Source organism: Lactuca serriola, chromosome 1, assembly GCF_051521515.1.
Source record: "Lactuca serriola cultivar US96UC23 chromosome 1, Lser_US96UC23_V15, whole genome shotgun sequence".
Taxonomy (NCBI): domain Eukaryota; kingdom Viridiplantae; phylum Streptophyta; class Magnoliopsida; order Asterales; family Asteraceae; genus Lactuca; species Lactuca serriola.
Genome location: NC_136408.1, coordinates 97,625,191 through 97,649,256, shown reverse-complemented (window position 1 = coordinate 97,649,256; position 24,066 = coordinate 97,625,191). Strand labels below are relative to the sequence as shown.

The window sequence follows — 24,066 nt, the reverse complement described above, 5'->3', positions numbered from 1 at the left end:
CTATTTCATCTTTTATTCATCATCATTCATCTACCCATGTTTTACCCAACATATCTTGTAGATATAAAATACTTTATACAGTTTACATCATTTAAAACATGTATAAAAATCTTTCACCAGCATAGACAGCAAGTATTTAGACAATATGCACACATAGCACGTAAATTTATAATAAAATACTTCATATCTATGTGTAAGATGAAAGTAACTATGCACTCACCTGATTAGGTGGTGATTCCGAACTCAGACAGCACTTCGTTATCTCAAAACAATTTTCCTCGACAAAACCTAGTATCAATACCACTAGGGTTTAGTTTTTAACGTTAACCACGACTAATTAATAGTCTACCTATTATTACTATTATATAAGCGTTAAATAACACTCAATATAACTCATAATAATAGCCCAAATAATTATTTTAAGGTCCTAATAATGTTACTATAATTAAATAAAATCTATATTAAATATAGTATAGGCGTAGCTCACTTACAGCGAGTTTTTATTAAAAACCGGTCTTCGCTGGAGCAGCGTTTCCAAGCCGAAAGCTTTTCTTCTCGGAGCCGTCGGGCGCTCCGGGGCTTTCTTCTCGTGCTAGGGAGGTTCCGTAGACTTGGGAGGGGTTTAGGGAGGCTAGAGAGAAGTTAGAGAGAGAAAGAGAGGCTTATGGTGTGAAGAAAATATGAGGAGTTCACCCTTGTATTTATAGGAGTTTTATAGTAAAGTAGTCTCTAAGCTTCGTCCGTAACTTTTGCATACGAGCTCCGTTTTTGTCTATCTTTTTACCGTTGAGTTCCTATTAATGAGATCTTCAACTTTCATTTAGACCTCGTTGGCTAATTCTCATTCTATCTCGGATTTACAAAACTGTATCGAATTCGCCGCGCTCGAAAAGTAGGGACTAAGCTTCGTCCATAACTTTCGCATACGAGCTCCATTTTTGTCTGTCTTTTTACCGTTGAGTTCCTATTAATGAGATCTTCAACTCTCATTTAGACCTCGTTGGCTAATTCTCATTCTATCTCGTATTTACGAAACTGTATCGAATTCGCCGCGCTCGAAAAGTAGGGACTAAGCTTCGTCCATAACTTTCGCATACGAGCTCCATTTTTGTCTGTCTTTTTACCGTTGAGTTCCTATTAATGAGATCTTCAACTCTCATTTAGACCTCGTTGGCTAATTCTCATTCTATCTCGTATTTACGAAACTGTATCGAATTCGCCGCGCTCGAAAAGTAGGGACTAAGCTTCGTCCATACTTTTGCATACGAGCTCTATTATCGACGTTCTTTATATCCACGCGTTGGTATTTACGAGTACTACAACTTTCATTTAGATCCCGTCGGCTAAAAATCGACCGATCTAAAATTCAGATTTCGGGCTGTGCACTGCTATGCTAAATCTTAGAAAAATCATAACTTCCTCATACGAAGTCAGATTTGGGCGTTCTTTTTATTGATGTTCTTAGTTTAACATATTCTACGACTTTCTTTTAGATCGCTAAGGCTAAATCTCGCTCTATCGTAAATTCACTATTTACGCTTCCCGGTATCGTGCCGGTTCCGTCGCGAAACTTCAACGGGTCATAACTTCTTCGTTATAACTCGGTTTTCAGCGTTCTTTATATGTACGAAAACCTTGTAACATACTCTAAAACTTGGTTAAGATTATTTATTCTAAATAATCTTTTGTCGAAAAGTTGTTTTCGACCCCTATTGCCTCTAATTTGACTAGCCCAGATTTGCGGGCGTTACAATATCCAAGCGAAGGCGAGAACGTACTATACAACTTTCGTTTAGACTCCTTCGGCTAATTTTGGCTCGATTTTAAATTTTATATTATTAACGGGCCAGGACAAGATTGGTCCGTTAAATCCTCATAACTTCTTCATCCGACATCTGTTTTCGCCCATCTTTTTCTCGTTACGCTACTCTTAACGAGATCTTCGATTCTCGTTCAGGTCGTGTCGCCTAAAAACCGCTCGATCTAATATTCGAATTTCGGGTTGTACACTACTAGTTCGAAACTTCGAAAAATCATAACTTCTTCATACGAAGTCAGATTTGGGCGTTCTTTTTATCGATGTTCTTACTTTAACGTATTCTATGACTTTCGTTTAGATCGCTAAGGCTAAATCTCTCTCTATCGTAAATTCACTATTTACGCTTTCCGGTATCGTGTCGGTTCTGCCGCGAAACTTCGACGGGTCATAACTTCTTCGTTATAACTCGGATTTCGGCGTTCTTTATATGTACGGAAACCTTGAGACATATTCTACAACTTGGTTAAGATTATTTATTCTAAATAATCTTTTGTCGAAAAGTCGTTTTCGACCCCTATTGCCTCTAAATTGACTAGCCCGGATTTGCGGGCGTTACAGGTATGTCATGTGTACTCGTACTTTCCTTTTAATGAATTATGCTATGCGTATGCCCCAAGTACGCACAACATAAGGACCACTTTTGCAACAGTTTTTATACTTTAGATAATAATGGAACTACTTGGTTGGTTGGGTGTTACTAATTCTCATCTTAGTATCAAACAATTCAAATACTTGAGAATCAGGGTGTTTTAAGAATTGAACCCTTCAACCCAAATGAATGCTTAAAAGTAAAATACATACTAGTTTATTAAACTTTCTAGAGAATTAAACTCTTGACACTATTATAAATTCGTGTTTCCTAATCCTCCCATGATTATATCAAGGTCATGTCCCAACCCTCTTGAAATGTGGCTACACATCACAATCACGTAGGTTTTTTCTTTACTTCATGTATCTGCACATACTTTTTTAACAAAGGAATTATTAAGAAGTTAAACTTCAACAAGGTCAACTTGTAGAACTGAGCACATATATGGGATGTAAATTTATGTGTTCTAATCTATAAGTATGGTCTTTCCACATTTAATTCAACTCCTAATGTCATATTAGAAGGGAATTAATTAGGTTTCTCACCATTATAAAATTAAATGTAAATTAATCTCATCCCAATGACATACTTGTGCACTAAGTCTCTTGTTAGACCTTTTGTCAAATGATCCGCCAAATTTTATTGTGATTTCACAAACTCTATTGAAATCACACCATTCATGATTAGTTCTCTAATCATACTATGTCTAACACCTAAGTGTCTAGACTTGACATTGTAAAACTGGATGTAATCCTTAACCAAAGTGGTTGCATTATCACAAAGGATAGAGATGGGTGCTACTGGATTTGACCACAAAGGAATCATATAGATTAAATTTCTTAGCCATTCAACTTCTTTACTAGTAGCAACTATCACAACATACTCATATTCCATTGTTGAGTTTGTAATGCAAGATTGCTTCTTGGAATCCCAGGAAATGGCACCTCCCACAAGCAAGAACACCCAACAAGTTGTTAAGGAATGGTCCTCCATGTTAGTTATCCACCATGCATCCAAATGACCTTCTAAGACTGAAGGACTTCCCAAGCAACTCAACCCATAGTCCATGATTCCCTTCATATACTTAAACACTCTATTACCTGCTTCCCAATGTTGAGCACTAGGATTGATAGTGTACTTGCTTGAATTTCCCACAACATATGCAATATCAGGCTTGGTACTTGTCATTACATACATCAAGATACCAATAGACTTAAAGTATTCTAATTGTGAAGTAGGAATGCCAGTGTTGGGTACTAAGTTCACATTTGAATCCATTGGAGTGCTCACATGATAACAATCACTAAAATTGAAACGTTTGAGAATTTTCTCAACATAATGACTTGGAGTCACTATTAAACTCTTGTTCCCCCTTGTCACACCCTCGGTCGCTGACAGAAATGCTGAGGTGTGCGACAAAAACTAGTGATCACAGTTATTGTACATACATTGGACAGTACAAATATAATCTTCTTTATTACCGAAACAGAAATTACATTGTTGATGGCTATTGCTAAATCGCGATACACGCCTAATAAATTGGTGTTTACAAGGGTATACTACAATAACAAAAAGTCTTATATGCAAACCCTTCCGACCAGTTATTAAACCTAAGAAAAAATTCATTAAGATACAATAACAAAATTGTTGATGAGTTCTACAGGTTTTGATACAAAGTACTTTTATAACCAAAAGTGTTTTATAAAATTTATCTTGTTGAACAACTTTTATATATACATACTTTTCTATTAAAAGTGTAAAATAAATGAGTTATAAAAGTGTGTTTGGACAAATTTAAAATTATAATTTGTTTAAATCCAAAAGTATAAAATTTTGAAAATACATAAAAGTAAGTCAGACTTACATCAAATTTTTCTGTTCCCATGACCAAAATGCATTTTTATATAAGGATTTTGAATACCAAGTTATATAAAAATAAGACGTGTCACCCTTTGTGAAAACATAAAACTACCAACTTTACTCATGAAATTTTGTATAAGATATTTTTATAATTTATATGTAAAACTCATAGATCTTGAGTTTATAAAACTTATAAGGTCGTGTCGTAGTAGTTATTAAGTGCTGTCTTACTTAGCTTGGGAACCAAAACCAAAACTGTAGGGCAAACTCCTCCCACATAAACATTGTGTTTTCGTGCAAAAATGTAGGGTTTATATAAATAAATTATTAAATGTAAGTTAATAAACCTTGACCAATCGTATCATAATGTTAATTAAGTGTTATATAACTTAATTTTTCATAACGGCACTTATCGTTTTGAGTCACCAACTAGCCTACTACATACAGTCTTTTTCAACTAGTATAAGTGAACAAGAACCCTATATAAATCCTATTTCAACTCATATGAGTATCCAAACCACATATAAATACTATTTCTAGTCCATATGTATATTCTAATTATGTGCGAATTCTTATTTAATTTTCATACGAGGGTGCGTGCTAGGTATAATGGTTTACTTATACTATAAGTTCTATACCTACATAAGTTCAAACACTCTATGGTTAAGGATTTATGTTTCTTAAACTTGACACAGCTACCTGTATAACGTACTTGTTTGTAAGTCTTACAGTGTAATTGGCGCTACATGAGACTATACCTGAGCTATATGGCATTCAAGCCTTTGATACAGTGCTATGAGAAGAGCACTAAAAAAATCCTCCTGATGCTTCATCGACATCGGGAATAACAAAACAAAAAGGACAGTTATCACCATTTGTCTCGTCAGACTAGATTTTAGCTAGCAACCACAGGTGGAGTTGTCAACCCGTATATTATTTATACATAACTTCCCCATTCGCATTGGATTAATGATTATAGGCAGAGGAATTTACTAACTTGTTATTCTTAGTTGATAAATCCAACCTCATGTAGACTTCACGATTCCAACAATGTGTGTGCGTATGTCTAAAACCTTAAAATTTCTAGACTAAAGACATAACGGGACATATAGTTCTAAAAGTGAGTGATTTTGTGCCCTGAACTTTATGTTATAAAGTTACTTATCGATCATTAATTTCAAATCGTTCATTAGGTTCAAATTGTTCCTTTCGTTCAAATCGTTCATTACGTTCAATAAGTTCAAATTGTTCATTCGTTCAAAAAGTGTGATGGCGGTTCATGAACCTTAAGTTATAAAGTTTACTAGATTTACTGTTCGTTCGTTATTTAAAAACTATATTTCAGTTTTATGACAATACTTGGGTAGCATAACGCCTGCTTTTATAACATTTTACAATGTGAAACCAACAATTCTCATATATAAGATATGTTGGTAGCATTTAGGTTGCTATTTCAATATCTTTTTTACCATTAACAAATTATAATGCCATTTTGTGTATAAAAACTTGTAATCCATCAAACCTTTGATGAACCCGCATGTATTCTCCCCCAAACATGAAAACGGTAAAATAGGGGCTGTAGAAACTCACCCTTTAAGAGTGAGTTTAATTTGTTCGGATTTGGTTCATCTTTGTCAAGCTTCACGTATTTGAGCAACATATCAACCTCCAGACTAGATATTGAATGTTTACCGCCATCAGCTTGAACTTGTAAATGGGAATTAAGTTTTCGATTAAGGATTTTGAACTGTTTCCCTGTAAGAAGCATATTATCTGGAATATCCTCCTCCTCTTGATCAAACTGAATATCAACAAATGTTCCATCAAATACTTCCTCATCATCATCAGTTGGGGTTTGAACATCTTCGTGAATAACAGGTGGATTGGAATGAACTGGGAAGAATGTAATAATGTTTCGAAATTAGTCCCTAGGCTTTCGAATGTTTGTCATTTTTAACCCATTTCAAAATCAGGAGGTAATTTCAAAAGTTTGAAGTTATGGGCAGACTTTTCGAAATCAGTACCTAAAGTTTTGAATGTTTGACATCTTTTGCCGACCTTCGAAAGTTAGGTTAATTTTCGACATTTTGGGACAAAAGGCAGAAATTCCGAAAGCAGTCCCTGAAGTTTCGAAATTTTGGCTATTCATACCCAATTTCGAAATTGTACTGATTTTGTTGAGAAATTAAAAAATATTCATTTCAGGCCCCTGCAGTTAATGCGGATTGATGCTTTCTACCCAGTTTCGCAAATGGGGGAGAGTTTCGCATTTTTGGCTATTTTGGGCACACCGGGTCACTGCATAATTTTGAAATTGACAATTTCTACCCATTTTTTAGAAATTTTGTCAAAGGCGGTCCGTGAACGAAGCTAAAAACTAGAAAAAAAAATTTGTATTTTCCCTATTGAAGCAAAAAGTTTATGCCACATGTTAAGGGGGAGTTTTGGCAAGAAAATTTCTGAATAGAGCATATTCTCTTTCCTTGTTGGTTTTATAATCAAATTTCGATTATAAAAAGGGGGAGAAATTTATATGGAAATTCGAAAGTTGAATTTTTCATATTACGCGGACTTGAAGACTGAAGTGACCTTGAGTTTTTGAAGTTTATGAAATGATTCGATTGGAGATTCGGAAGTGATCTCGGTTCATGATGGGTTTAGACTTATTGAAGATTTTTGGGGTGTGCTTTTATGCTCAACTTTAGGATGATTATTTGGAGTTTGAGAAGCTCTTAATTATCCGTCGATGCTCGGTCCGTAAGGTCTCACATCCTAGAACCCAAATTGAAGAATCATGGAAGAATTGAAGATTTGAAGTTCATCTCTACATGTGTCACACTTGAGGCTCGGATCGCGTAGTTGCTCGATTTTGGAAGATTTGAAGTGGGTCATCCATTTCTAACTTTGAGGGGGAGAATGTTGGGTACAAAGTTATCCATGTATGACTTTGTAAATGGTTTGACTTTCATAGACTCACTTGCATATGGTGCATTAGCCTTGTGGCATGAGATAGAGAGTGAGCGCGAGAGAGAGGGGGGGAGAGAGAGAGAGAGAGAGAGAGAGAGAGAGAGACATGTAAACACCTCTATATAAGATGAGTTCATACCACTTATGGAGGTGTGCTTGAGAGATGTAACATTGTGTGTGTGTGTGCGTGTTAACTATGTAAATTTAGATCTAGATCCTTTTTTGTAACACCACACATAATCGAATGCATCTCTTAAACATACAAATCACCGTGTTCATTGTGTGTTTTTTAATTTCGCATGTCAAACCAATGTTCATAATTCACTACAAATAAATAGGGAAATCTTTAGAAAAATCCTAATATTTTAGGAAAATTTTTAATAAAGTCCTAAATTTTTATTTTTTGAACAAAAAAGTCCTTACTTTTTAACTTTTTGAATAGAAAAGCCCCAAAAAACTGGTTAATTTATTCATTTTAGCCCTTTTTAACATGTTCAGCAGATAATGGGGCCAAATCATTAATTTTTCTAAAATAATAGGACTTTTCTGCAGATTTCATCAAAACTTGTATGTAATGTATAAACGTATTTTTTATGTATTTATATCTACAGAAAAGTCTCGTTATTTTCAAAAAATTAACAATTTCGTCCTATGAACTACTGAAGAAGTCAAAAATGCTAAAATGAATAAATTAGCTAGTTTTATTAACAAATTTTCTAAAATATTGAGAATTTTTTTAATTCCACAAATTTTCCAAAATATTGAGAATTTTTGAATTCCTTTGGTGGAATTTGAGTAATTGAGTTGTCAAAATGGGATAGAATTCAAATGCACAATAATCACAATGGACTTTGTGATATAATGATATCTTTTTGTGAGAAGAAATAGCTAAAAAATTTATAAAGATTCTGGTGGTAGGAACCCTAATAGGAAGATTTCTTAAAAGATTGAAGATCAGCAATTGATATAATATTTATGGACCCTTGGATGTTAAAAACGTGCCTCGGAATTTTCATTTAACAAAAAGTTTTCATCGGTGTCCATATCAGCTGATGAGTTTTTTTCACTTCCCATCAACAAATTTCCATATAACATTTTCTTAATGAACGAATGAAGCATAGCTGCAGCAGCAGCAGATTCTATAAATAAATTAAATAAATAAATAAAGTTACATATTCAAAACAAATAAAACATACAAAATTCATTTAATATATAATTTATATATCTCCTTCTTCATCATCACATGCCTTATACTTGGAACGGTGGTGTCCACACCTTAGAGTTTTCCTCCGCCTGTACCTTCCCGCCGGTCCGGCTGCCTTCAACAAAAGCATAATACCTCAAGAAGAAAGCAAGAGTCAAAACCAACCACTCCAAACAGAACATCAGAACACAGAGCCCACCGGCCATCTTCAATATCACCGCCGCATCGTCCTCCCTCACATACGACTTCAACGCCGCCAAGAAATTCGAAGTCGTCGTGAAAATCAGAACAGATACAGATCCCTGGAAAATCGCGGTGAGGACAGCCGCCACCATGTGGGCTGCGTACCACTTGTTTGACCCGGCCGACACCGCGTTGCATCCTGAGATGGCTCCGGCGATGGTGATAATGTGGAGGAGGACAAGTAGTCCGCCGGCGACGGAGGGGAGAAGGCGGAGGGAGAGTGTGAGGAAGATGCAACTGGAGGCTGCTCCCAGTAAGACGTAATTGCTGATGAGGAAGAGCTTGTGGGTCTTGTAATGTGATTGAACATCGCTTGAGAAACCCATTTGCTTAAGCTTGTTGTCTGAACTTTCCGGCGATCGGTGGCGGTGGCGGTGGCGGTGACTTGGTGGCGATGTAATTACAGTAGCGGAGATTGGGAGGAGATGTTAGATGGTATTGAAGAGAAGGCTTTGGTGTGTTAATTTATATGTATAGATACAGATACATACGCATTGAGGACCGTTGGTTTGATAACGGCTATATGATGGCTCTTGTAATTTGTTGCTTATTGTATAAGGAAGAAAAAAAGGTTGTCTACCTTTTCAAATTGATGGTCAATTGACATTTTATTTTATTTAGAGGTTTAAAAAATAGATGTTAATGAAATTTTGAGAAAATCCTTTATAATTTTTATATTTTATACGAAGATTTACTGTTTTATTTTTTTTCTAATATAAAATTCCTATGTTTTAAGAAAAATAATTGTTGATAACTTGATATGTTATATATCCTATTAAAATGTCATCATTAAAGTAAAAGATCATTTCCTCAATAAAACAAAGGGTTTCTTATAACATCTTTAATGAGACTTTTTTTTAAATCTTAATTATTATTAATATTTGTATATTAAACATCTTTAATGAGACTTTTTTTTTAAATCTTAATTATTATTAATATTTTTATATTAAGCATTTATTTTCATGGGAGCATATAACGTTTTATCGTTTTTTTTTATTTACTACTCAATATATATGGAGTGGCGGTCAATATAGTTTAAAGTTTTGTTCATCTTAGTCCTTCTCCTATAATCATGTATTATTTCATCCTTTTAATTATATTTTAGTTTTAATTCATTGCAATTTCTTTACTAACTAGAAAAGTGACCCCGCGTTGCAGGGTCGGATCGCAATAAAGACGATCAGACAAAGAAGCAGGGGTATATTCGTCATCGATATTTAAGAATTGCAATTACAATTGATTCATTTATATGAAGTTACAGACTTCGTTTTCTAAAAAACCACATATGGACACATTCGATAAGTCAAGAGAAATTAGGATGACATAATTAGTAGATTTTCAAAATCCAGTTCTTCAAAAATAAACAAGAACAAAAATATGATGTTTTAATAGATTGATTTAGTAACTACGATGCTTTAAAATGATATGTTAAGACACTTAGACTTTTGTGGATCTTGTTTAAAAATGTAGCAAAACTGCTACCCCAAAAATGTTTTTTAATTTATTTTTATTTATTTAGTTATGATTTTACATTTTGTATATTACTTTTCCGTTCATTCTAGATAATCCAATCGGGCAAAAAGTGAATTAATTACATAATTGCAACCATTTTGAAAGTTAGATATTCATTTGCTCTGAAAAGTCAAAACCATACAAATTTATAACATGTAGTTATACCAAAGTACAGTTGCTCCATTGCTCGAGCATATCAAAAAATTTTACCAACAAAAGGCTCTGAAAAGAATATTATAAGGCCATTAAGTGATTTGTAAAGGCAAAAAGACATATAATTTATCATCTTATTGTAGCAATCTTATTATCCAATGGTGTAAAGTATCAATTGTTTTATTCTTTTACTTAATGGTCTTATTCAACAGATTCCCACCACCAACGTTTATCATCTTTTTCCTTGTACATATACAAAAACATGAAATACAGACCAAAATTGTCATAGATAAACAAAACTGGTGTAGTATATATATTATTTAATAATAAATAACAAATTTGACTATACATAAACTCTTCCCATAAACATGAGTATGAATTTGTAGAAAAAAAAAGACAAACATAACTGATTTAATTTGTTCCCATTTGATAATGACCAAAACTTTAAAAAGTCAAAAACAAAAAGAAATTCAAGGCAACACAATTTTTTGTAGCTGATCAGATCCGTAATTGAGAGTAAGTTTCCTTGTGGGACAAAACTACAAAAAATGGTTCATTCCAAAAATGATATAATCTGTCATTCACCTGTTATAAGTAATATGATTCAGAAATGGCTCATTCCATTCCATTCCAATAGCCGTTATTGATTCCAATGGAATATACATTTCCATTCTTTCCCCAATAACATCATTTCAAAGTATATCTAAAAGAGTAGTCATTCATCATTTACCTCATCCTTCATCATGTTTTGTCTCCTTTGCACCTAACCAACCTTTTGTAATCATCAAAAAGAATGTTGAATCCAATTGATTTTTTCCAGCCAAATTATTAATCTTCCTACAATCAGCAATAGATAGAGAATTTATAATATCTTGAAACTTAAATTCCGAATCATTGTTGTAAATTGTTACAACAATGGTCCATATGGCAGTAAATTGATACAGAAATGGTCCATGTTATAGTTAACTGTTACATAATTGGTTTTTGTAATAGTAAACTGTCACAGGGACCATTTACGTAAGAATTTAATGTCATAGGGATTTTTTTGTAACATTTAATTGCGATGGAACCAATTATGTAATTGTTTGCTACATCAGGGACCTGATAAACACTAATTAATAATTTCAATACCTCTTCTTATGATAAATGTCTGCATCAGGAATTGAAGCATTTTTCTTTTCAAAAACATGTGAGGAATGTTGAGCAATTCCTGCACCAATACTTGCTATCACCGGTATGCGCATAGCATCTGAGAATAGTTTTATCAGATTAATATCAAACCTTTTTCCCTGACCTGGAAATAAAAAAATAAAAACTCATACATAAACTATTAATACTTTTTCAAAAAAAAATAATAATAAAGAAAGAAAGAAAGAAACTAAAAAATGTGTGTGTCGTTTGATTATTGATTAGATATCATCACAGTTGAGAAAAATTTCACCGGTTCCTAATTCTTCTACAGCTTTAGTAAGCTCATATTTGTATTTCATTAACGGTCCATTTTAGTCTTTACCTTATAATTTGTTGATCCACTTATGAACCACAAAATAGAAACAAATGAAGGGTATATAAGTCATTTTGTCATTTGCATACACAGGTTGAAAAAGAAGAGTATAAGTACACTTTTGGTACCTAAGTATAGATGATTTTCACAATTTTGGTCCTTATTTTGAGTTTTTTGTAACATATAGTCATTTTACTTAGAACATAAATCAAAAACGTTAAAAAAAACTCAAATAAGGACGAAAACAGGAAGAGATTTTTTTTTTTGGAAAAAAAAAACCTTAAAGAGTCAGTTTACTTAGGGACCAAAAATGTGAAGTATACTAAAAAGAACTAACATGTTCGAGATATATGAGGGTCTGGGAAGTTCCAACAGCATCCAGATGTAAACCTAATAAGAATAATTGATAATCAAGTTGGGATGCAAATTGAACAACTATACCAGCAAGTGTTTTAAAAGAAAGATAAATTTGATTTTATGCAACTTTTCTATTTAAATTTGATTTTTAGTATTATTTGTAACTACTATACCTGTTAATTAAGTTAAAACCATTTATTTGGATATTTTTTGGTTAATCATCATCGTTTTTAAGTAACTAATCATTCTAATAATAGTTTTAAATATATTTGAGTTGAACAAACATATCAATTATGATATACATACTTATGTTAGATAATTTCTAAAGACCATTTCTCGAGTGAAAGCAAAATCTATTGTGTAATTTACGTATACATTAATTTACAATAGAGAGACAACACTTACCTTCATATTAAAAATAGATCCATCTTTATCTGTAGTGGAAAGGGTTAAACAACAATCACAACATAGGAAGCAAGCCATTTTATTACATCTATTTAAAGATGAAGAAACCTCTTGTTTCCTATAATTGGGAGTCTTCTTTAAAGGTGTGAAATCAAAACATAATGATTTTTATAAGAAACAAATTACTAAACATTTAAAAAAATGGTATGAAAACTATAAGATTACCTTTTTACCCATTAAGCAATGCGAAAGGGCGACCGAGTAAAAGACAAAAATAACAGCAAACTTTCGAGCAGCCATCCATGTTTAAAATGGAGGTCAATTAGGAACCTATGATCATCCTTAAATGGAATATATCAGTAAACTAAATACAGATGGTAAGGTAGTTAAAATTAAAAAGATGTAAAACAAAAAACAAACAGCAAACTAAAGCAAACAAACATATATAGTTTACGTAGGTTTTATGCAGACAATTCATCGAACAGTTATTGTGCATCAAAACATCACTAAAACCACAACCATACCCTTATTAATCGACAGAAACATTACAAAAATCAAAAACAAAACCTCTAAATTTGGAGATGAGTAGCAACTGATTCCAATCAACCGTACACATCACCAAGTATTTCATGTCGTTTAAAAAAATGTCAATAAAAAAGGAACAAAAACTAATTTGCAAGCAAAAGACAAAGAGACGATTGCAGATGCTTACCGGTTCAATTCTTAATCTTCATTTTACATATGCCATATTTGAAAGCTAAAAAAACAGATCGAATCAGAAATTTGAACATGCATAACAAATTTCAGAATTCTTACGTAACTGGAAAATCACAGCACCATCGCCACTCCAACCCACCAGCAGTGTTGCCTCTTTCTGCTATGAACAGTATCGACATCAACACCAAGGCGTCGGCAGCTATCTTTATCTCTCAATTGATAGTCATTGAACTTTCTCGCATTCTTAAATGTTGTCGGATATGCCTGTGGGTTTAGAGTTTTCTTACCCAAGGAAAGAGATAAAAAGTGACGATTTTAGTAGTAATCAGCGCCATAACTATATTTAATAGTGGAGGAAAAATAGATAATAGAAGAGAAACCAGGATGTATACCTGAACTGGGTGGCGTTAACAGCGTGAAAGAAGGCGGAGGTGGAGGCGTCGCCGGAAGCATCATCTGGATACAGTACGCTGAGGCGGCCAGCGTGAAGATGCGCAAGGTTAGAGTAGGTGGGGGCTAGCTGTAGCAAAGATGGGGAACGTTGTAGCTGGAAACAAGTTGGTAAAGCTTTGGTGTTCCTGATGCAGTGTTTCTAAGCTAGTCATTAATATTAATATTACAGTCTAGGTTAACTTTTGTAACTAATTTTGAAGAAATGGAAAGGAATTATGTGAATATTATATGAATTATGTGTTTTATGTTTAATTATTAAGGTTTAATTAATTGAGAACAAAAATAAACGTCAAAATTAAAGTGTGAGATAAGCCCGATATCTTTACATAAAGTTGTAGTGGTTGAAACAAGGATTTCGGGGATATAAAGAATACCAAAATCCGAGTTATAACGAAGAAGTTATGACCTGTCGAAGTTTCGCGACAAAACAGACACGGTGCCGAATGTCGTAAAAAGTGAGTTTTTGATAAACTACTTTTTAGCCTTAGTAATCTAAACGAAAGTCGTAGTATTCGTTAAACCGAGAGTTCGATAAAAAGAACGCCTAAATCTGACTTCGTATGAGGAAGTTATGATTTTTCGAAGTTTCAGCTTAGCAGTAGACAGCTAAAAAACTCGAATTTTAGATCGAGTGATTTTTAGCCGACACGACCTAAACGAGAATTGAACGTCTCGTCATTAGTAGCACAAAGGTAAAAAGTCTTACGAAAACGGACGTCGGATGAAGAAGTTATGAATTTTTAACGGATTTTCTGTCCCGGTCTGTTAAAAATAATAATATAAAAATTAAATTCAAAATTAGCCGACAAAGTCTAAATGAAAGTTGTAAAGCGTAATTTTACCTACGCGTGCATATAAAGAACGTCAAAAACGGAGCTCATATGCGAAAGTTATGGATTTTAGAAGTTTTAGCGCGAAAAACAAGAAAAATCCCCAAAACCGAGGAATTTCGCACACGTGGACTTCGGCGACGTCACCCTCGTTCAAAACGCGCCACGTATTCGAAATCTGTTGAGTCACCGAAGCCAACTGGCGAGATGTGTCGCCTGCCCTCGCATCCGAAGTCCGGTCCAATGGGTGCCCGACGCGTGCCCTTTATCACATGTCCGAGCCTCGCAGGAAGTGCCACGTCCGAAGCCTCGGACTAGACCGCGGTCCAATCAGGAGGCGACAGCGAGCCCTTCGCATGCGCAGCCATGTGCGAGCCCACGTGCGAGCAGGTGCTGCGAGCCCTTCGAATCTGCGACGCGTGGCTTCTTTCTAGCCCTTGGATTAGAAGCCTCGCCCCTACAAATAGAAGGGTGCGAGACCTCCCTGGTATATTTTGGAAACTTGTCACTTTTAGCCCACTAAACCCATAGTTCTTTCATCTTAACATCCCCCAAAGCCCCGATATCGATTATAAGCCCCGAAATTTATCTTTTCAGTTTCAAAGCCCGACCTTTGCAGAGCCCGGTTTCTTAATAAAACTCCCGGTTTTATTAGAAACGATCGTTTTAGGAAACGAATTGTTGCCCGATTACCATCAAATCATGTGAGTGTATAGTCACATTCATCTTACACCTAGATATGAAGTATTTTATATGAAATACGTGCTACGTGTAATTATATTAATTGTTTGACTGAGGTGACTATTGAATCGATGTTTTATACAAGTTTTAAACTGTATATGTATTTTTATCTACAAATATGTTGGGTAAAACATGGGTAGATAGTGATGTGTGATAAAATAAAAGTGACGAGAGGCCTCGATGTGATTTGAGATCAAGTCATCTAGCGGAGTTTGGATGACGACCACAGACTTTCTAGACAGTCCAGTGGAACACTGGTAGGCCCGCAACCTGTAGGTGTAATGAACTAAGAGTGTTCATTCGCTGTACTCCATCCCCCTCATGGTTGCCTTTAGGACATGTGTGGCTGAGGAAACCCCTTAGCAGTAGTGTCCATCCCGATAATATTCCTTAGGCTAGGTCCCTTGTGATAAGTGTTTAGGGACGTAAAGTGAGGATAACGGGAACAGGTAATTAGGGTTATTGTTGATTGGTGAACTTAATAAGTTTATTATTACTATGGGTTGAAAACCCTATATGCTCACCAGGCTCCCAAGCCTGACCCACTCAGCTTTTTATGTTATAGGTAGTGGACCCCGAGCATAGTCGGAGGACGACGAGAGATTTTTGGATTATAGGCTAGTAGCTGTAAATAACTGTTGAAAGGCTTATAATGTCTTGTTTATGCTTTTGATCTGTATCGGAACATGACATCCCGAGGTTTTGATATGAAATGAAACTATACATTTCTTAAAGAAAGGTTTTGCTAAACTTTTATCATGTTTTGTTTTGGGGACCAATTCCACAACATCTTTTAAAAGGATTTCTCTGATTTTATTTTAAAAAGCATAAATTAAATCGGTCTTTTCTGGCCGAGAAATTAGGGGATGAAACACCCCGGTTAGAGGCGGTGTTAATTTTGTGAGCAAAAGAGAAACACTGTGAGAGGCAAAAGAAAAGGAGCATCGATCACGAAAAAAGAAAGATAGAAGAAAAGAAAATTCTAGGAACGGTGGGTGATGTTGATGTGTTGGCTACAGAGGGTGTTATCTGGTAGTCGGATGCTTTCTAAGGAAATCGATCGATGGAAACCGGTGGATTGGAATGGACTGGAAACAGAAAGCGATAATGAAGAATCAAGAAAAATTTGAGGCAGTGGATGGGTGGAGGGATTAAGAACGGAACACGTGGAAAATAAAAGAAACATAACATAACACGTGGAAAGTAAAAGACACAAAGGCAGGAAAATGTAAAAGATACCATTTGACACCCAAACAGCCAAAAACATAAAGGAAAAACCAAAAGAGAGATAAGGAAACTACAAGGACTGAAATAGACAAAAAAGAAGAAATTTTACTATTGTTAAGGTAGGACAATTTTAATATATATATATATATATATATATATATATATATATATATATATATATATATATATATAAATTAATTATTTTTAGAGTAAATTGCAAGAAAGGCAGTATATTATCACAAAATTTCAATTTGGACATCGAATATTTTTCTCAATTATGTCATTATATTTACAATTTTGTTGCAATATCAACCAAATGATTGATTCTCCCTATTCTCCCGGTAACTATTTTTCCCGAATGCAATAAAGTCACTATATTAACACAAAATTTCAATTTTGACACCGAGTTTTTTTCTCAATTATGTTACTATATTTACAATTTTGTTGCAATATTAACCAAATGACCGGTTCATTGCAAACCCTATATTTGAAACTTAATTATGCCACATAAGATCCAATGTGGCTTCCACATCATAATATTGTCATGTCATTTTTGGTAACTTGCTAGATTGATGGCAATCGATCATTTGGAGAAGCATTAATAATCTATCAAGATAATAGAGGAACAACAAGTTCAACAGTGCTGATGTTGGTATACCTTAGTGATATGAACTCTAGAAGAATGTCAATCATCCTTGGGTGAGTCACATAAGTAGGTCTTTTCTTGCTATTTGTGGGACACAAACTGATCAAACATGAGTTAAGAGAAATCCAAATGTTTATTCTTGACCATATCATACAAGATCCAAAGTTCAAACAAATTTAACTGGTCAAGATTTTCAATTTTATGCCCTAGGCATTTACCGATGACACCCGTGAGAAACTTCCAGCCATGGGGGAGACATTTTCTGAGAATAAAAGTAGAACCATCTGAACTTCCTTGAAAGGAAAGATCATACCCTAACTTGGCAAGCACAGACTTGCACTTTTTTTCAGATGGATAAACAGAAAATAATCACATAGCTCATCTTCCAAATTGTGCTTGCCAAGTTAGTGTATGATCTTTTCCAAGGTTACAAATGATGTGAGGCGTAGGCTTGGCGGTAAGGTCAATCCAAAGCCATAGAGAGCTATGGCGTTTTTCAAGGCATGACGATTTTATATACATTAAAAAAGATAAATCATATAAATATAGAATTATATCAAATATTTCAAGTTTTTGGAAGTGTTATATTATCATTTAATATAAAAAAAAAAGTTAACAAAAACTTAATTGTTTTAGGCCTGATAAAAAAACAAAAATAAAAATATATATGCCATGAAAAAAACTCACGATAAGGTGCATCTTGACACGTTATTTGGGCACCACGCTTCACAAACCCACCATGGACGTTTTCGTAACGGCTACACCATGCATCGCTTCATGGCATGCTTTTTAGAACCATGATCTTTTTAGATGGAGAAGCAGAAAGTAATTACATACCCCGTCTTCCAAATTGTGCTTGCAATGTTATGGTATACCAACATCAATGTTGTTGAACTTGTTCATCTACTATCTTCAAAGATTATTAATACTGCTCCAAGTAACCAATTACAATCAATATAACAAGTTACCAAATAAATGACTTGGACATATTATGATGTGGAAGCCATGTCAGATCTTATGTGGTAGGATTGAGTTTCAAATGCAGGGTTTGCATCGAACCGGTCATTTGGTTGATATTACAACAAAATTGTAAATATAGTGACATAATTGAAAAAAAATATTCGGTTTCAAAATTGAAATTTTATGATAATATAATGACTTTATTGCAATTTGGGAAAATTGGTTGTTAGGAGAACAAGAAGAACCGATCATTTGGTTGATATTCCAACAAAATTGTAAATATAGTGACATAATTGAGAAAAAATGTTTATGTGAAAATCGAAATTTTGTAGTTATATATTAACTTTTCTTGCAATTTGCCCTTATTTTTATTAAGAGTAAATTACACGAATGGTCCCTGTGGTTTAGTGTAAATTACACGCTTGGTCCCTAACTTATTTTTCTAACTCGGATTGTCCTCAACTTTTAACTATGTAACGCATCTAGTCCCTAATCTCAAATTCCGTCGATTGTTTCCGTTAGACACCCCACGTGCCTTGCACGTTGGGGGTATAAAAGCCATTTCACATTTCCAACGATCTTCAAATACTATTTTTTCATCAGGATCGAACCTAATTTAGAGTTTCTTTCAATTCTCCATCGTTTGAAGCAGTTACACCTAATCTCCTTCAAATCAAGGAGGGTTCAATGCGATTGTGCACGTGCTGCTGTAATTCGGACTTCAACTACTAACAATAATCCAAGAAGACCCTTTTACGCATGTCTAATTAAGGTATGTTGTAGTTGATAATTTTGTAATCGTAACCCTAGATGGGGATATCACTGTATGCGATTATAGGTATTGTAACTGTGGCTTTTGAAATTGACAGGAACCACGTAAAGGATTTATTGCTTGGGTAGATGATGATGAAAAGGATCATGGTGACAGATTGACAATCTCCTGGCTTGTGAGGTTGAACAAGAAGCTGAAAAATGAAAATCTTTTCTTGAAAATATGTTTATTTATTAGTTGGGTATTGTTCTTGGTGATACTTGTTTACAAGTTGTAAGGTGGGGATGAGTTGTTATTGTAATGGTAAAGTCTTCTGTAATGGTTAGGTTGTAGCAATGTATGTGATGGTATCATTATCTGTAATGGTTAGGTTGTAGCAGTGAATGTGAAGGTATCCTCTTCTATAATGGTTAAGTTGTCTATGTATTGTAATGCAAATGGTTAAGATTTTTAAGATCAATGAAAATGGTGTTGTGTTGTATTGATTATGTTTTAAAGTGATGTATAAGCAGCATATTGACCATTAATTAGTACCAAACTATAACATGACAATGAGGATGACATCATAAGAAGAATATAACAATCTAATTTAGTATCAAACTATTATGGAAAATATAAATGTAAAAATCAATATAAACCAAATTATTATCGAATCAATGGTGTATCATAAGAATAAAACATTCCATTAATTAGTACCAAACTATTATAGGGCAATGAGGGTGACAAACTAGTTCATCCAAAAGTGCCAACATATTGGCTAAAACAAGTAGCAAAATATTGCCCCTATTACAAACTATTCATAAATAATGTACCAAAATATTATCCCTATTACAAGCAGCAGCATAACACAATCCATTCATATTTAAAGTAACAAAAGACTAGCCCTATTACAAACCATCAAGTGGTTGCCTTCCCTTTCCCTTTTCCTTTGACTTGTGACTGTCCACCACCGCCACCAACAACTGGTCTTTGCCCTTTGCAGGTTCTTGCATTGTGACCAACATTGTTACACTTCGTGCATGTTACTGATCTATGGGCCCTCGATGTTGTGTTTCCTCTAACAAAGTCCTCCTTTTCCACAATTGATATTGTTCTCTTCTTCTTTGTTCTTCCTATGGGAACATGATGTTTTGGAGGCAACAGAGTTGTTAGTATAGCTGACTTCTCCCACATGGACCTTCCATTGATTGGACTAACCTTAAAAGAATACATCTCTTTCCAGCTTGATAACCAGTAACATGGATGCACAAATGATTCTGGGATTCCCGCATCTTTGCTATTCCTCCCCATGTCCCAAATAGCAGCCACACCATGTTTGCATGAAATTCCTATTAATTCTCACCTTTTTCACGTGCAACTTTGTTGACCTACATCCACAATACACTAATCTTGCCATGGTCCAACAACTTGATATTTTCCAGCACCACAAAATGTTGCAACATATTGTTCTGCCTTACTCTTTATCTTATCGAAGAGTGTTGTAGCTGTAGGAGTCAAAGGACCTGCAACTTTCTGAATTTCCTTGTCAACTTTGACTATCTTCTTCATAATGTACTCTCTAATGAACTCGATGCAGTTAATGATTGGTGCATCACGCCCTTCTTCTATCTTGATGTTGAATGTTTCACACAGGTTATTAGTCAGAGCATCATAATGTGCTCTCCCTGAACATAAACAAATTCTATGTCAGTATTCAATATACCTTCTTTTAAAATTATTAAGTAGAGATCGAAAGTCATTATACCAGTAAAGTGGGAGCGAGCCCAACTTTGAGGAGGTATTTGTTTCAACCACTCATAAGCATCATTGTTAAGCTTATTTAGTTTTTCCATTACTTGATGAAAGTGTTGTACATTAGAGGTCGTGGCACATTCCCAAAGAAGATCCTTGAACTCCTTTCCCTTCCAGTTCTTTTTCATGTTGTCGTGTATGTGACAAAGACAATAGCGATGCTCTGCACATGGAAATAGTGTTGCAATATCAGGAAACAAACCCTATCAATAGTAACATGTTTGTATGTTAGTATAACTGCATCAATAGTATAAAACTATAAAACCTAGTTTGGATAGGTTCGAATACCTTTTGCCTGTCACTCATAAACGTGAAATTGGAATTTGTTCCCAAACCTAAGTCATCACCCAAATTACTTAAAAACCAAGTCCAAGAATTCAATGTTTTTGATTCAACCACAACGTAGGCTAAAGGATATATCCCATTATTACCATCCAATGCCTTTGATAAGAAACATAAATTACCAGAAAACATTGGTCAATTAACACTACTTTAAATAAAGAACATACAATACAAAAAGAAATAAGAAGATCTTACCACAGCAGACAAAACTTGCCCTGGAAATGGACCTTTCACGAAGGCTCCATCAAGTCCAAGAAAGTCCCTTCTTCCCGCTGCAAAACCTTGCTTCAAAGCTCCAATGCAAACATAGATACGCCTGAATGTTCTTGTCTCAACAGTTGGATTTGCTTCACTTTCAACATCAATTTTAACCGTAGTATCTGGGTTACGTGCTTGTACCTCAAAAACATAATCCCTTAACAACCTATATTGGCTGGCATAATCTCCTTGAACATGCTTTAAAGCTTGCTGCTTTGCCCTAAAAGTTTTCATATGCGAAATGTCCATCTGGTACTCACGTTGGAGTTGCTCTCGTAAAGCCCTAATAGGAATCTTTGGGTTTGTCTCAATAACTTGTATTATATGCTCTGAAAGGAACTTATAGTCACATGCTTTGACTTTCCTTATTTGTAGACATCGATGCTCCTTCGTGCATGTCTTAACCATCCAATCTATGTCACGCTCCACTTACTACAATAGATAACCCATGGGCATTTCTCTTCTTCATTAGTAGCAAGATTTGGTATAGTTCCCTTACACACAAACCTAACCCTATTCTTATCATTTTTCTCTAATTGTATTTCCCTTCTTGTCCTTATGGAATGTAGTTTCACTTGTGTCTTAAAGTCCTTAGACGAACTGAAAGTTTGAAAAATGTAGAAGGGCTCACTAACCAAAGCTGCATCATTTTCATAAGCCCTCTGTATGGCCCTAATAGTTTTCCTTCGCTTACCATCATTTTCCTCATCTGATGAAGACCTAGACAACAAAACCTCTGTGTGATCACTTCCAAGTCACCTTGTTGTGTATCTTCAGGTACATTACTTTCAGAAGAACCTCCAACCCATGCTACATCCTTGTCAATGTTCATATGGAAATCTTTCATATCCACATCAACATCGTGTATGAGATTGTCCTCATCAATAAAAAAATCACTATCTTGACTCTCACTATCATCATCAAACTCATCATTTCCACTGCCATTGTTGTGTCCACTACCATCATAATCATCCTCATTCTCTATATTCATTTCAAAATCAATATGGTCGACCAAAGATGGTTCTTTGTCCAAATGACTATCATTCTCAACTTCTGTTAGGTCTGGAACACTCTCATGCTCGATTGGAGAGTCATTCCACTCCAAGAACAACTGTTTGGAGCAAGCTAGTGGCTCTTTAATTTCAATAATTTTAACCTTACTAGGGTTGGGGGACATAGAATAAGTATGTAAATTTGTTTTCCCATGCTCAATATATACATCTATTAGCTTATGGTTAGCAACATACGTACCCAGATGATGAACATCCTGATCTGAACCCAAAGTTAATAACCCAAAATCCATATCGCCAAATAGTCTCAGGAAATGATAATAGAGTAGTGTCTGGTCTGAATCAATATGCCCAAGTTCCTCCATCATCTCGTCAATGTCGTGAATGAAAAAGGTGTCAATGTTTAGTAAATCAACATAATTTTGCTTGCCTTTGATGTACTTTCTTCCAGGGAACTTTGTAAACTGTCCACCATGGTGTAATCGGACAGAGAATATCATCGGATGTCCGGTTGTATATTCACGGAAAGATAAATTAGTCACATTTTTCTTTTTAAGTTACTAACTGATTGAGGGAGTAAACACTTACCATATCTACGAGCAACGTCAATCTCATCCATGGTAGCACGTATCCTCCAAGGCGCCATCGTCGTCTTCAAATGTAGGGTTCTTTCGATCAAGGGTTTTCAAAGGTTTTGTCTGTGAAGCTTGTTTCTGATCACGTTGATCAACGATACGTCTTTTATTTCTTGGCGGTATAACATTGGATATGTGAAATGACTTTTATACCCCCAACGTGCAAGGCACGTGGGGTGTCTAACAGAAACAATTGACGGAATGTGAGATTAGGGACTAGACGCGTTACATAATTAAAAGTTGAGGACAATCCGAGTTAGAAAAATAAGTTAGGGACCAAGCGTGTAATTTACACTAAACCACAGGGACCATTCGCGTAATTTACTCTTTTATTAAATATTTAATGAAATATAATGTAACAATCGCATCTCGGGTAACCTTTTAAACCTTCATTTTAAATATCGTTGCAAATTGGGCCGTAGGTGAGTACGTTAGGCGTACTGACTCGTGGTTAGGCCGCGGATGCTCCCACGTACGCAGGGTGTACATGGGAGTACGTTGGACGTACGATCGGCTGGGAAAAACCCTAATTTTTAGGATTTGTGCTTTATTTAAACACCTTAAGTTGCTGCTAAACTCTCTTATGACCAGCCTCCACCTCTCCAAACCCTAAGAATGAAACCTTAATTGCCATTTGAGTGTTTTGAGCTTAGAAGTGAACTTTGAGAGTGTATTTCGTGATTTTGAAGGAATAGGAACTCTTGGAAGTTGCATTGGTGTGGCTAGAGCTTGTGGATCCAAAATCATCATCAACTTGGAAAGCTATTTGAGGTATAAAGCTCTTAACTTGATGATTCAATTTGTTAGATCTAGTTAGGGCTTGTTTTTGTGCTTTTTATGGTCCTTTAAGCCTTGCATAACGGTATCAGCTACTCCAGAAGATAAGGATGATCTATCTTAGCATTTTTGAGGTTCCTTATTCATAAAAATGCAATCTTGATGAGTTATAGTGGACCATGAATGAGTTAGGGTTCTTAATATGGATTTTATTAAGTATTGTATCCCATTAAGCCATGCAAAGGAGTGAAGTTACCAAATTTACGTGTTAAGACATCATTTAGGATAAGAGAT

At 34.9% G+C, this 24,066-nt stretch overlaps 1 protein-coding gene, 1 long non-coding RNA gene and 1 pseudogene across 10 annotated transcripts; all 3 read right to left on the bottom strand.

Moving 5' to 3' along the window:
* Positions 1-3,047: 3,047 nt before the first annotated feature.
* Positions 3,048-3,686, bottom strand: LOC145059294 (secreted RxLR effector protein 161 pseudogene; annotated as a pseudogene).
* Positions 3,687-8,223: 4,537 nt separating this feature from the next.
* On the bottom strand, positions 8,224-9,140 carry LOC145095808 (uncharacterized). Its single transcript, XM_079033631.1, has one exon. It carries the CDS (start codon positions 9,006-9,008, stop codon positions 8,484-8,486), a length of 525 nt encoding a protein of 174 aa, XP_078889757.1. The 5' UTR covers positions 9,009-9,140; the 3' UTR covers positions 8,224-8,483.
* Positions 9,141-10,754: 1,614 nt separating this feature from the next.
* LOC145095789 (uncharacterized) lies at positions 10,755-13,901 on the bottom strand. Of its 9 annotated transcripts, none has more exons than XR_013703727.1 (6): positions 13,723-13,901; positions 12,839-13,612; positions 12,189-12,241; positions 11,479-11,641; positions 11,078-11,184; positions 10,755-10,932 (listed from the first exon to the last, which is right to left on the bottom strand). It is a non-coding gene; the product is annotated as an uncharacterized LOC145095789 (long non-coding RNA). The 9 variants fall into 9 exon arrangements; XR_013703724.1 differs by having other exon boundaries at positions 10,755-11,184; positions 12,839-12,954; positions 13,326-13,612; XR_013703726.1 differs by having other exon boundaries at positions 10,755-11,184; positions 12,839-12,943; positions 13,326-13,612.
* Between the last annotated feature and the right edge of the window lie 10,165 nt (positions 13,902-24,066).